At 41.7% G+C, this 12,502-nt stretch overlaps 1 protein-coding gene across 1 annotated transcript in view; it reads left to right on the top strand.

The window, feature by feature from the left end:
• cyb5a (cytochrome b5 type A (microsomal)) overlaps positions 1–12,502 on the top strand; it is a 40,810-nt gene that overhangs the window by 20,276 nt on the left and 8,032 nt on the right. Inside the window, exon 2 of the mRNA XM_067981458.1 lies at positions 10,064–10,192. Within this exon, the coding sequence (XP_067837559.1) occupies positions 10,064–10,192 (129 nt within the window). The remainder of the gene's footprint in view (positions 1–10,063; positions 10,193–12,502) is intronic.

The raw sequence follows: 12,502 nt of genomic DNA, 5'->3' as shown, positions 1-12,502 counted from the left end.
TTTTTAAATGAGTTGAGGGTTTCTGACTCTAACACCCTTTCAGGCAGTGAGTTCCAGACCCCCACCACCCTCTGGGTTAAAACATTTTTCCTCAGCTCCCCTCTAACCCTTCTACCAAGGGAGCTCCAGAAGGCAAGAACATGGTGGCTAAAAACAGACTGCTGCCAATGATGGCGTGGAGAGGGAACAAGATGTAGCCAAGTACATGTGGGCACATAAGGTTAGAGGATAACCAGTAAAATAGGGTGGGGTGTGGCCATGGAGGATCTGGAAGTGAGTTTGAGAATTTTGTAGTCAAATTCCTTGGAACAGGGAGCCAGTGAAACTTGGAGGACAGGGTTACAGGAGGGTGGTTACAGGAGGGTGGCACTTTGTGGGTGAAGACAAAATTACCCAGCCTCAACGTGTACTAAAATTTAATCCACAATTGTCATTTTTGCTTTCTTGGGGTTTGGAAGAACATGCAAAACTTTGAAAAAGTTATCACCTGCCTCCCCAAAGCTTTTCTACCAACTACAAGGCACAAGTCAGGAGATTGATGGAATACTCTCCACTTGCCTGGATGAGTGCAGCTCCAACAACACTCAAGAAGCCGACACCATCTAGAACAAAGCAGCCCGCTTCATTGGCACCCCATCCACCACCCTAAACATTCACTCCCTTCATCACCGGTGCATTGTGGCTGCAGTGTGTACCGTCCGCAGGATGCACTGCAGCAACTCGCCAAGGCTTCTTCAACAGCACCTCTCAAACCCGCGACCTCTACCACCTAGAAGGACAAGGACAGCAGGCACATGGGACCAGGTTACAAACTTGTTTAAAAAATTCTTAGTGCGAAGTTGTAATTTGGACAAGCGCAGACTAGATGTTGCATAATTCGGAAAAGTGTGAAATTCTGGTTTACCTAAATTAAGTGTTTAGATAGAAACATTAGTAGTGTTCCCCCTTCTCAAAAGGAGAAGCACTTTTGAAAAAAATCTTGCGTAAGTCAGCTGATTCAACTAAGTGCAGATGTTTCTCTCACACACCTAGCCTGAGCTAGTTATTAAGAAGGTTTTAACCCCATGTGAAGGCCAGGACCCTAAAGTAGGTGTAGAGAACACATGGCGTCTTGTCCAATCAGCTGAATTATCAAGTATGGAATTGTGATAGTTAAGATAGGCCTTGATTGTTGTGTAATTACAGTGTGGAGGATTGTATAAACTATAAGCCATGGGCGCCAACGCAAGCAAAATCCCTCCAAAGGGAACACCTGCTGCTTATATGTACAGAAACTTTGGGAAAGAAACAACTGACGAGTTGATAGACCAAAACTAAGAAATATCCCTTTCCCGAAGACGGTACGTTTAATATGGATAGAATTAAGTGACTAGAAAAAATGTTTAAAAGACAGAGACCCGGAAAAGAAAGGGTCTTTTGTTTCAGTGTACTGTCTCTTTAAAAAGCCTGTCCTGATTGTGAGTGTTTTCTGTCGGTGTTGTGGGCTACGCCCCCTTACTGCGTCTTACGTGTTTTCTTCTTTTGTGTAATGTATCTGTTTTGTCCTGTGTTTAATTCTGATATTGCTGAATTAAAATTGGAGTTATTGAGGTTAAGTGACCTATTAAATTCTGGTTCTTATAAAATGTGAGCATGTTAAATTCCAGACATGGGATCTTCAAAAAAAAATTGGCATTTTGAATTTTTATCTTGTGATTGGCTGTGGTTTAAAAAAAAAAGGTTAAAAAAAAATTAACGGGACAGATAAAGAAAAAAGCTGTTTGGTATCACCGTGATAGGAAAAGTCGGAAAGCTGGAACAGCTCGGAGAGTTGATTTATAATCATACCCACTAAAAGTATGTGGAAAAAAAAAAGTGAATTGGACAGCAAATTATAAAACTTACGAAGCAATGTGAAGGTTGATCAGTACCTAAACAAAAGTTGATCACAACAATCTGGAAATACTAGACTAACTATAAACTAAAATGTACGATGGGAGATGTTATTTCCCGGTATGAATTTTTAAAAAAAAAAAAGAATTTATGTGAAAATTACGTTGACGTATGCTGAGAACGCTGCGTGAATCTGATATCTGACTCCGTCGTTTTGTTAAAAAAAGATTAACCCCTTCCAAGGACACCGACATCTGTTTTCAATTCACCAAGACAAAATGAGGTTTAATTGTAAAAGAAAAGATAAAGTGCAGATTTAAAGAATTACAAGTTACAGTTGCAGGATGATCTCTGGTTATAAATTAAACTGATCTTCGAAGCATTTTGTGCTATTGTGATTGATTAAACACTATGATTGATTAAAATAAATCTCAAAAATAGTGTGCAAAATATATAGTGTAAAGCAATCCACAAATGTGAGAAGTGAAAAAAAAAATCAGTCAAACCTGTGTGAAGAGAAATTTTGAAGGTAGAATGTGGAAACTTAATCTCAGAGGGAGAAGTATCAAATTACTGTTACCACGAGAGAGCCAGTTTATATTAACCCCTTCCATCCCAAGAAGCCAGACTGTCCTGCCAAGAGCAGTTCAAACAGATAGAAATGACCCAGTCAGTTGAGAACTGTCTGAGGCTTGCCCACAACACAGGTGAACATGAGGTAACAATTGGTATAGGTTATATATTATTAAAATTGGATGAGAGGCAGTGATTGAGAATTAAAGTAAAGAAACAGAGAAATTACACCAAATGGGAATTTCTCAAGTCATTGAACTGGGCATGATTTAAAAAAAATATTAATCTGGCATAAATATACAATCTAGTGAAAGTCAGGAAAGTGTAGTTGAGAATAGTAAATTGATAGCTTTCTCGTGGAGATATTTGTGTCCTTGCCTATAATGAACAATGAGAAAGCTACACTCAATAGCCTGGCCACTACCCTGACATCGGGACCATGCAGGGGGAGATAAGCACTCTAGACACCCCTGATCTTTTTGATAAGATAACCTGAAAACCTAAGGATGGCTACAGTGGACATAAAAGATACAAATGTATGTTGCCATCATCTGAAACGGAGATCAGGATGAAGAACATGATTACAAAAGCCTATGGCCTGGTGAGCTAGTGGAACCACTCTTTAAACAAACCAGTTGCTTTTACAGGACTGAATCCTACTGGACATATGATGTGTGTCATGGAAAACATGTTCGGAATTGCTTGAGGAAAAAGAGATTGGCCAGCAGAAAGTTAATATCTAAGAACACTACCTATGAGATGCTGCTAGTATGCGGAAATACAAGAAGATACACTGAAGAATGAGTCTCAGACAGGCTCAGTTACTTGACAACAGCACAACATGAAATGGTTAATGTGGTCCAGGCGAGTGAGAAATCCTTTTAAACAAGGCACTGACACATGGTCCATAGAGAAACCAACTAATTAATGAAACAGTCAGGAAACACTGGTACCAAACAGAAGGACTGAAATTAAAATAAAGAGGGACATAGTAATTTGGATTTCCAAAATTCAGGGTTAGGTTCCCATCCGTTAACAATGAAATTGAGAGAAACAATACTTAGAAGATATCCACATGATGGATACAAAATTACAAAATTATGAGGGGCCCAGATAAAGTAGACAGGAAGTACCTGTTTCCCCTAGCAGGGGGTTCAAGAACTAGAGGACATAGATTTAAGCTGATTGGCTGGAACAAAATGAGAGGGATGTGTTACTAGACATGCTGTCACTGTGTGTCCACATAGTGTTGGACACAGCCCAGAAGCACAGTGTGGGTTTAACAATACCGGTACCAATCGGGATATTAACTGTACCATGGAGGCCCTAGAGGCAGATCTAAAACCCACTCAAGTAGCATATGCCGGAGAGGGCGAATACTGTGTTACAACTAATTTGAAAACGCTTAAATATGCCAATCTAACTTGTGATATTTTAAGTCCAGAATTCTACTCCATTCCTGAAGTCCTGGTTCGGATTGGACCCGAGGAACTGGTAGAGATACACCGGCATAACCTCACCACCTTACAAGTTTCTGAGGATGTCAAAAAAAAAAAGAGGACTTAAAAGCATATCAGGACACATTTGGGTATCTGACACCCCTGTTGCCTAAATACTTGAAAGCATTGCGAATGGAGATGCGCCTCTCCCAGAAGGTTTATTATAACCTACAACAGAACAATAAAAACATTAAGCATGACATTGACCAAATTAAAGTCACCACTTGGTGAGATGACCTCTGGAATTTGGGACTGAATATACAGATCCATCCTTGGATTAGATTAATTTCATATGTATTAGTCGTAGTGCAGTTTGTTGTAATGTGCTTCTTGATTTTCATTGTATGTAATAAATGTAAGCAGAGGATGAAGGGTTTGGTAAAGATAGTAAAACAGAGCCTGGGTGAGAATGTCCCCATTGTCTCTGTGGTTTCAACTAAGAAAACATCTTAATGGTACCGGGAGTATCACCCGCTGGGGTAAGGTGCATGTAAAAGGGAAGACAATCATAGTTTGATAGGATTATCTGCCTCTCTTCCACCCGGACTGGTGGCCAACGCAAAGGGAACCTGGTTAAGATGAGGTACAGCATCTAACAGGATTTTGTAGGGATATAAAGGGGAGGGCCCCAATTCACAGGTATAAAATAATCTGAAAGGTACCATTCAGTCTAGTTAGGCTGGAAACAAAATACAAAGCACCATGGGATATTTGACTGTTAGCCCTTTTCAAACTAACATGAATAGGTTTAGCTGACCAAGGACATTCGCAGCTCACGTGAGAGATGTTTAGAAGGAGTCTGTTCTTGAGAAGAGATAAGAGTACAAAGGCGTATTGATGGAACATGGCTGAGTTCTATTGAGACTTCTCTAGTTCAAGGGTTAGTCATGTTCGTTGTTATAATTCTTATAGTTTATTGCTTACTCAGATGCTGCTGTATTATGATGTCCAATCTGGGTACACATATAGCGCCCACACATTTGATGGTGCAAGTAGGGGTGACACAGGATGAGGTGCAGGAGGAGTCTGAACGTCTGGGTGAAATAATGCTCTATTAGAGTATTGTCCATATATATATATATATATATATATATATTAGGACAAAAGGAGGGCATGTGGAAAACCATAAAGACCACATTAATGTAGAAATACGTGAACAGTTACTTGACCATAAAAAGAGAAAAGCATGATGGGTATTTGACCAATGTTAACTCCTTGACTCCCATACATGGGGTAATTACAATTTCACACACACACACAGAAAGACACAATTGTCCTTGGTACGTTGATAATTAAGTTGGCTGTCCAGGTGCTTGGTACTGTCTGGCCTTCTCCACCCCCCCCCCCCCCCCCCTCCAACCTTTGCAGATAAGGGTATTGCTGGCTTATAATATAATGAGAATACAGTTTCTTGAGAGGCCATGTAGCCTTGATTCTGACTTCAGCCCTGTGATTAACCAGCTTTGGAATTTAGGGAGGTGGTGTTCTCGTGCCTGTGAGGCCTGCTACGTGCCAAAACAGGAATGAGCTATGGATGTCAGAGGAGGCAGGCTCCCTGCTTGATTGACTAACCACTTCAACTAATGGGGAATGTACATGTACGCTCATATTCTATGATAGACAGATATTGCTGATTGAACTGTATAAATGTGGGGGGCGTCCTTTGTCCGGGGAAGTGGTAGTTCTGACTATTGTCAGAGCAGAACTTCCCTTGAGCTCAAGTTTCTTTTAATTAAAATTCTTTCTTGTCTGAAAATAAGTGTTTGGAGTTAATGCATTGTATATAAGGGGTAATTAAGTTTTCGACAGGTCAAAATCCTGGAACTCCCTTCCTAACAACACTGAGACAACCTTCACCACATGGACTGCAGTGGTTCAAAAAGGCGGCTCACCACCACCTTCTCAAAGGCAATCAGGGATGGGCAATAAATGTTGGCCTCGCCAGTGACACCCACGTCCCATGAACAAATTTTTTTTTTAAAAAGCCTAACTTCACCCCCCCCCCCCACCCCCCCAAAAAAAAAAGCTGTTGGGGTCTAGGTCACTTCAAAATTTCAAAACTTGAGATTTTTGTTAGCTAAGGGTATTGAGGAATATAGAACCAAGGCTGGGAAATGGAGTTAAGATACAGATCAGCCATGATCTAATTGAATAGCGGAACAGGCTAGAGGAGCTGAATGGCCTTCTCCTGTACCTATGTTCTTTTCTGTGATACATGATTATTAATTTGTTGAGATGAAGTAATGATCTTAAACCTTTTTTAATTTGATTTTCCCTCTCTCTTATCCTGTTTCATCAAGTGGTTACAAATAAAATTGCACTTTTTCCATTTAAGTATCATGTTTTTAAAGATCAAAAGGGATAAAAGAAGAAATTTCAGGAGTACACTGACAATCTTAGTATCAATTTAAAACTGAGACAAAGTTAGCAACAGAGACAAGTTGGTGGCTGGAGGTGAGATGGTTTGTCTATCCTGTCCAAGGGTGCACGAGAAGTGTTTAAAGAGCCTCCCTAAACATGGTAACAATATTGTAGTGTTGGGTGGAAGTGGGATTTAAACAGAGCTAAAAGTTGTTGTGGGGGAAAAGTGTCTTGACAGAAACAGCTCTTTGAAGACAATTGTAGAGATGTGGGAGTTCAACTTTGAATTCAGAAGAGATAGGCAAGTATGCTGATGAGGGAGGCATCAAAGATAAGAGGTGGTACCTGTTAGACTTGAATGATGTGAAGGAATTGTTCCTTTTGAAAAGTTGAAAGAAATTTGATTTTTGGTTCATTGTCCATCAAGGGACGGAGATGAGATCAAAATGTGGTTCAGCCATTGCTCAGCAGGTGAACTGGAGTTTATTTGCGCTAATTATGAGATCTAAAGGAAGTTAACGAATGTAGAGTGGAATCATCACAAGTGGGTAGAAGTAGATGAAGGGAGAGAGGGCAGAGCCATGGGGAATCCTTGTGTTAATATGCATTTCTTTGATTTAAAATCCTTATTTTCTTGATTCTACATTTTTACACAATTTTTGCAGACAAAAAAATTTTGGGTCCTCCGGTACTTTTTCTCTTTTTTTCTAAATTTCATTATAGCTCTAGCTGTGTGTGTGTGTGTGTGTGTGTGTGTGTGTAAGCAGTGTTTATTAAAAAAAATATATAGCTTAGTACTGCTTTGAAAAGATCGTTTTGCAGTTGCTTGTTAATTTGGAGAGCGAACGAGAATATAAAGCTTTCTTTTCCCGATTCTCTTTTGTAACATTCCGCTAGAGAATAGGGTTGAGCTCCGGTGAAAACCCTCAGTGTTTTGAGGGCCAGGTCCTTGTATCAGCATTTGCTGACAAAAACCAGTCCTCTCTACCTTCAACGTCACTCCCACTGCTTCTGGCTTATGCATAACATAGGCAAGAATTCTCTCAAACATCGACAGTATGCATTGGCTGGAATGGCTTTAAATACCAGCAGCACTCTATTAGGTATGAGATTGAGGGGAGGGGATGGGGAAAAGGAGAAAGGGAAGAGAAGGAAGCAGTCGCTGCAGATTAATCTGCTCACTTGAAAAGCAATTTGCTCCCTCCATTCTTTTTAATGCGATAGATGGTGTACTCTTTGCTCCCTTTCTCTTCATCTGCCATGATGTCTGTGACCAAGAGACCTGGCACATGGCCTGATCTTTGGATGCTGTCAGTTAGGCATGTAGCCAGTCACCCCAATATGTGCAAAGAGGGCAGAAGCTTGGAGTGATGCTTTAGAATGGTGGGGATGAGTACCTTCATTAACTGAAGGGTGGTGGTGGGGGGGGGGGGGGGGGAGGGGAAGGGGAAGGGAAGAGATGATTGCCAGCTTAAACTAGGTTGCAAGGGGCGATAATTGCTAGGTTGAATTGAGAGGGGAACGAGTGAGAGGAGTGATGGAATTGGGAGGGCTGGAGGAGAAGATAGCGTACCTGAGAGGGAGGAGTTGGATGGTTACAGTATCTCTGAACCGAGTCCGGAAGGGGTTGAGTGCCTCTGTGGCTGGGGTAAGGGAAGTTGAACATGGGAGTGACTGTTGATTTAACTTTTAGTAAAGCGATGGTGTGATTGTTCTGTTTGAAATCAGAAAATCCGATATCACTTTGTTTTTCCTTTTTCTTCAAGGTTAAACATTTTTAATTGTGGAGTATAAGTGTTTAAAGTTAAACAGTACATACCATTTTTAATGTAAACCTTCAGACCTTTCTGGGGAGCATGCTCCTGACTCCCCCTCTCTTCCCCCTTTAGAAATGTGACACTAATTTTAATATCTTTTCCCCTCAGGCTTTCAGGTACAAGTAAAGGAATTTTGAAGAAAGATCGTGCCTGAAACATTGGCTGGGAATTTCCTCAGAGCTGTTTCTGCTCCGCCATCGTAACTTTGGCAAAGGTGTGACAGAAACCCCGTTTACCTAAACAGGCTTTCCACCACACTTCTGGCAATGTTACAGTGACAGCTGGAGCAGCTCCCAGGAAATTCCTGGCCATTGACCTGCGTTTTCCCTCTGTAAAGGCTGACTTGGCCTGCTTTGTGTTTCCAGCACACATTCTGCGCCAGATGTGCACCACCCGCCATGTCGGGATGCTGAAGTATTGGCGTTCAGGGCCCATGCCTAAAACAGGCACTGGGCTTTTGCTTTTGCATACGCTGGCATCAAACCTGCTGTGTTCAGGATAACCATGTTTATATGGGGCCTAAGCAGCGGTTATCAAAGGGACTGCTGGCGGCTGCCACCAAAAAGGTAAACTTTAAAAAAAAGTCACCTGAATGTGGAGCCAGGAGGCACAGGAATGCTCCTACCAGCTCCACAGTAGTTCCGAAGACCATTGCTGGACTCCACTTGCTCCTCCCCCTCCCTCTTGATCGGCTTCCCCTTTTACCCCCCCCCCCACAAAAAAGGACCCACTGTCAGCAGTGCAACATTTACATCCTCTCCGCCTGCTGTGGGTCCTCAGGCAGCTCACCGGTCAAATTTAAATGAGCCCCGAGGCCCAATTTCAGTCAGGCCTCGGGCCTACCCGTTCCGGTGCAGGGATCATTCCCTGTACCCAGTTCCCGCCGGTAGGCTGGTGCTATCCAATATCACCCCCTTGGGGTTTCTAGTTATGACAAAAAGAAAAATATATTGTAGTAGTGTTTGTATCTTATTTTATGTTTATACGAGAGTGCTCTTGTAGCCTTATGCCCCTTGTTTAAAATCTACTTTACTGGCATGCAGTTTAGATACAGTATTCCCACTTCCAAAAATATTTTGTTCATATGTTGCAATTGCTATGGACCCTATTTTGTCGTTTGCGATCTATTGTTGGTGCTAATTTATTTCCTTTTTTTGGTCAAATCAACTTTGTGATTTGGAATAACTCCTTTAAACAATAATGCACAACCATAGATTATGATGAGAGCCGTATGTTTTGTGGCATACTGATCCTGCGCACTATGTCACAATGTTCAGACTGAGGCAAAAATAACACTGCAAATGTGCGACAGAAGACTGTCAAGGGCCTGCGTAACTATCAAAATGTTGGATTGCTCTAGTAGTTCAAAACGTACAGATCAGTTGATATTTCTGCTAGGTCTAAACAGACCCAATCTTGTAGAACTTTGACTAAAGCTGAAAGTAATTCTGTATATTGATTTATTTTAAAGTACACTTCTAACGTATTTTTGCCCCCATGCGCACATCTTCCATCTTTTACAAAATCCTCCTTTTTGGAAAAGTGGAATCATATCATATTAAATATTGCAACCAACCAAGAACAATTACATCTTTAATGAGCATCAAGATGGAAATCCTTTTTCGGAAGGATTAGACTGGGAGGGTTGAGCAGTGTTGCGGAAATTTAACATGAGCCCAGGGAAAGAACAAGTCAAGAATTTCTACCAAGTTAAAGGACCGAGCAATTCACAGGCTTCTGTGACTGCTTGATGTGTTTAGTGATCTCCACAGATTCTACTAGAATTTGAGGAATAAACAAGGAAGAATTGTTCTCTCTTGAGTTTGTTTTAAGGGGGGAAATGTTCCTACGTATTCTACATTTTTGGATGCAAGTGCATGTGTAGATATTACTGCCCTTCAGTTTAAATTGCCAACCCTGAATCTTTTTCATGTCTTGCAGCATCCAGGTGGAGAAGAAGTGCTGAAAGAGCAAGCAGGAGGTGATGCTACAGAAGCCTTTGAAGATGTTGGACATTCTACTGATGCACAAGAAATGACCAAACAGTACCTCTTAGGAGAACTTCATCCTGTGAGTCCCGTAATCTTAGATTTGTAGTGCTTTTTAAAAAAAAAAGTATTAGCGATCACAAGAAGGTCATTGACCCATCTTAATTAAACAACAAAACAGCTTGCATTTATGTAACACTTTTAAAGTAGAAGAATGTCCCACAGCACTTCAGAGGCATGAAGAAAAAGAGCACAGATATCAAGCCAAAGTGAGAGAGAAATTAGGAGGGGTGACTGAAAGCTTGGTCAGCAGTGGGTCTTAAGGGAGGAGACGGAAGTAGAGAGGTGAAGAGGTTTAGGGAAGGAGTCCCAGAACAAGCGACCTAGGCACCTGAAGGCATGGCCGCTAATGATGGTGGGGCAAAGGGAGGTGGGATGTACAAGATGCCAGAGTCAGGAACGGAGAGTTTGCGGAGTGGGGTTGTTGGAGCTGGAGGAGATTACAGAAATAGGTAGAGGTGAGACTATGGAGGATTTAAATGCAAAGCTGAGAATTTTAAATTTGAGTAATTGTGAGACTAGGAGCCCATGAAGCTCAGCAAGGACAGGTGTGATGGGGGAGCGAGACTTGATGTGGGACAGGATACGGGCAGCGGAGTTTTAGATGAGCTGGTTTATGGAGGGTGAAGGATGGGAATCCAGCCAGGAGAACATTGAAATCTGGAGGTGCCAAAGACACGAATGAGGGTTTCTAATAGTGAAACCTGTATAAACGGACACTTCCAAAAACAGACATCTGCAAAAAAAAAAAAGGCACTTATTGACAGTTCCAAATAACTTGCATTGTAAAAGATACAAGAGGCACACTGAAACCACAGACACTCGCAAATTACAAACTACGGACATCCTTCAATGCACCAAACCCTTTTACACCTTAAAGCACGGGACACATCATGATGTCACACTTTCAAATGTTCAAAGTACATAATGTGTCTGAGTCTGAAAATCGTGATGACTGATTGATTGATTGTTACTGGATTCCTTTTTGTCCCTGCCTGTATCTGGGGTTTGAATCTCCCCTACAGCTGCTGGTATCTGGGGTTTGAATCTCCCCTACAGCTGCTGTGCCTGCTGGTATCTGGGGTTTGAATCTCCCTTACATCTGCTGTCCCTGCCTGTATAGAATCATAGAAGTTTACAACATGGAAACAGGTCCCTCGGCCCAACATTTCCATGTCGCCCAGTTTATACCACTAAGCTAGTCCCAATTGCCTGCACTTGGCCCATATCCCTCTATACCCATCTTACCCATGTAACTGTCCAAATGCTTTTTAAAAGAAATTGTACCCGCCTCTACTACTGCCTCTGGCAGCTCGTTCCAGACACTCACCACCCTTTGAGTGAAAAAATTGCCCCTCTCTCCCCTCTCACCTTAAATCTATGCCCCCTCGTTATAGACTCCCCTACCTTTGGGAAAAGATTTTGACTATCTACCTTATCTATGCCCCTCCTTATTTTATAGACTTCTATAAGATCACCCCGAAACCTCCTACTCTCCAGGGGAAAAAGTCTGTCTATCCAACCTCTCCCTATAAGTCAAACCATCAAGTCCCGGTAGCATCCTAGTAAATCTTTTCTGCACTCCTTTCTATTTTAATAATATCCTTTCTATAATAGGGTGACTGCCGGTATCTGGGGTTTGAATCTCCCCTACAGCTGCCGGTATCTGGGGTTTGAATCTCCCCTACAGCTGCTGGTATTTGGGGTTTGAATCCCCCCCCCCCACTACAGCTGCTGGTATCTAGGGTTTGAATCTCCCCCCCCCCCCCCCCCCCCCCCCCCTACAGCTGCTGGTATCTGGGGTTTGAATCCCCCCTATAGCCGCTGTCAGTACATACAATGACCATTTTGAAAATAAGGACACCTGCCAAAAAGCTGAGGCCAGTCCCTAAAGTGCCTGTAATTTACAGGTTTCACTGTACATTAATTTCCTATTATGGCATCTTGTTCTAAATAATTCCACTGTTTTTGTCTCTCTTGCACTGCTTGATAGATTATTCTACTTATCATTGAGAAGAGGACTTTTTTTTCCTGGTATCTGCTCTAAATTTACTTTCCACTAATTTCCATTTATGTCCTCTGGTCTTATTTTCTTGGTATACTTTGAAATAACAATCTGGGTTTACCCTATTGATACCATTTGATATTTTATGTACTCCAGTCGTCTTCTTTCATATGGCAGCTTGGAAAGCAACATTAAATACCAACATCCAAGCCATCCACACTATGGCCTCTGGTTATAGGGAGTGAATAAAAAGAAAGACTTGCATTTATATAGTGCCCTTCATGACTCATCACATCCCAAAGCGCTTTACAACCAGTGAAGTACTGT

Source organism: Heptranchias perlo, chromosome 3 (assembly GCF_035084215.1).
Source record: "Heptranchias perlo isolate sHepPer1 chromosome 3, sHepPer1.hap1, whole genome shotgun sequence".
NCBI lineage: Eukaryota > Metazoa > Chordata > Chondrichthyes > Hexanchiformes > Hexanchidae > Heptranchias > Heptranchias perlo.
Note: the sequence above shows the minus strand (reverse complement) of the source record. Positions and strands in the feature narration are given on the sequence as shown.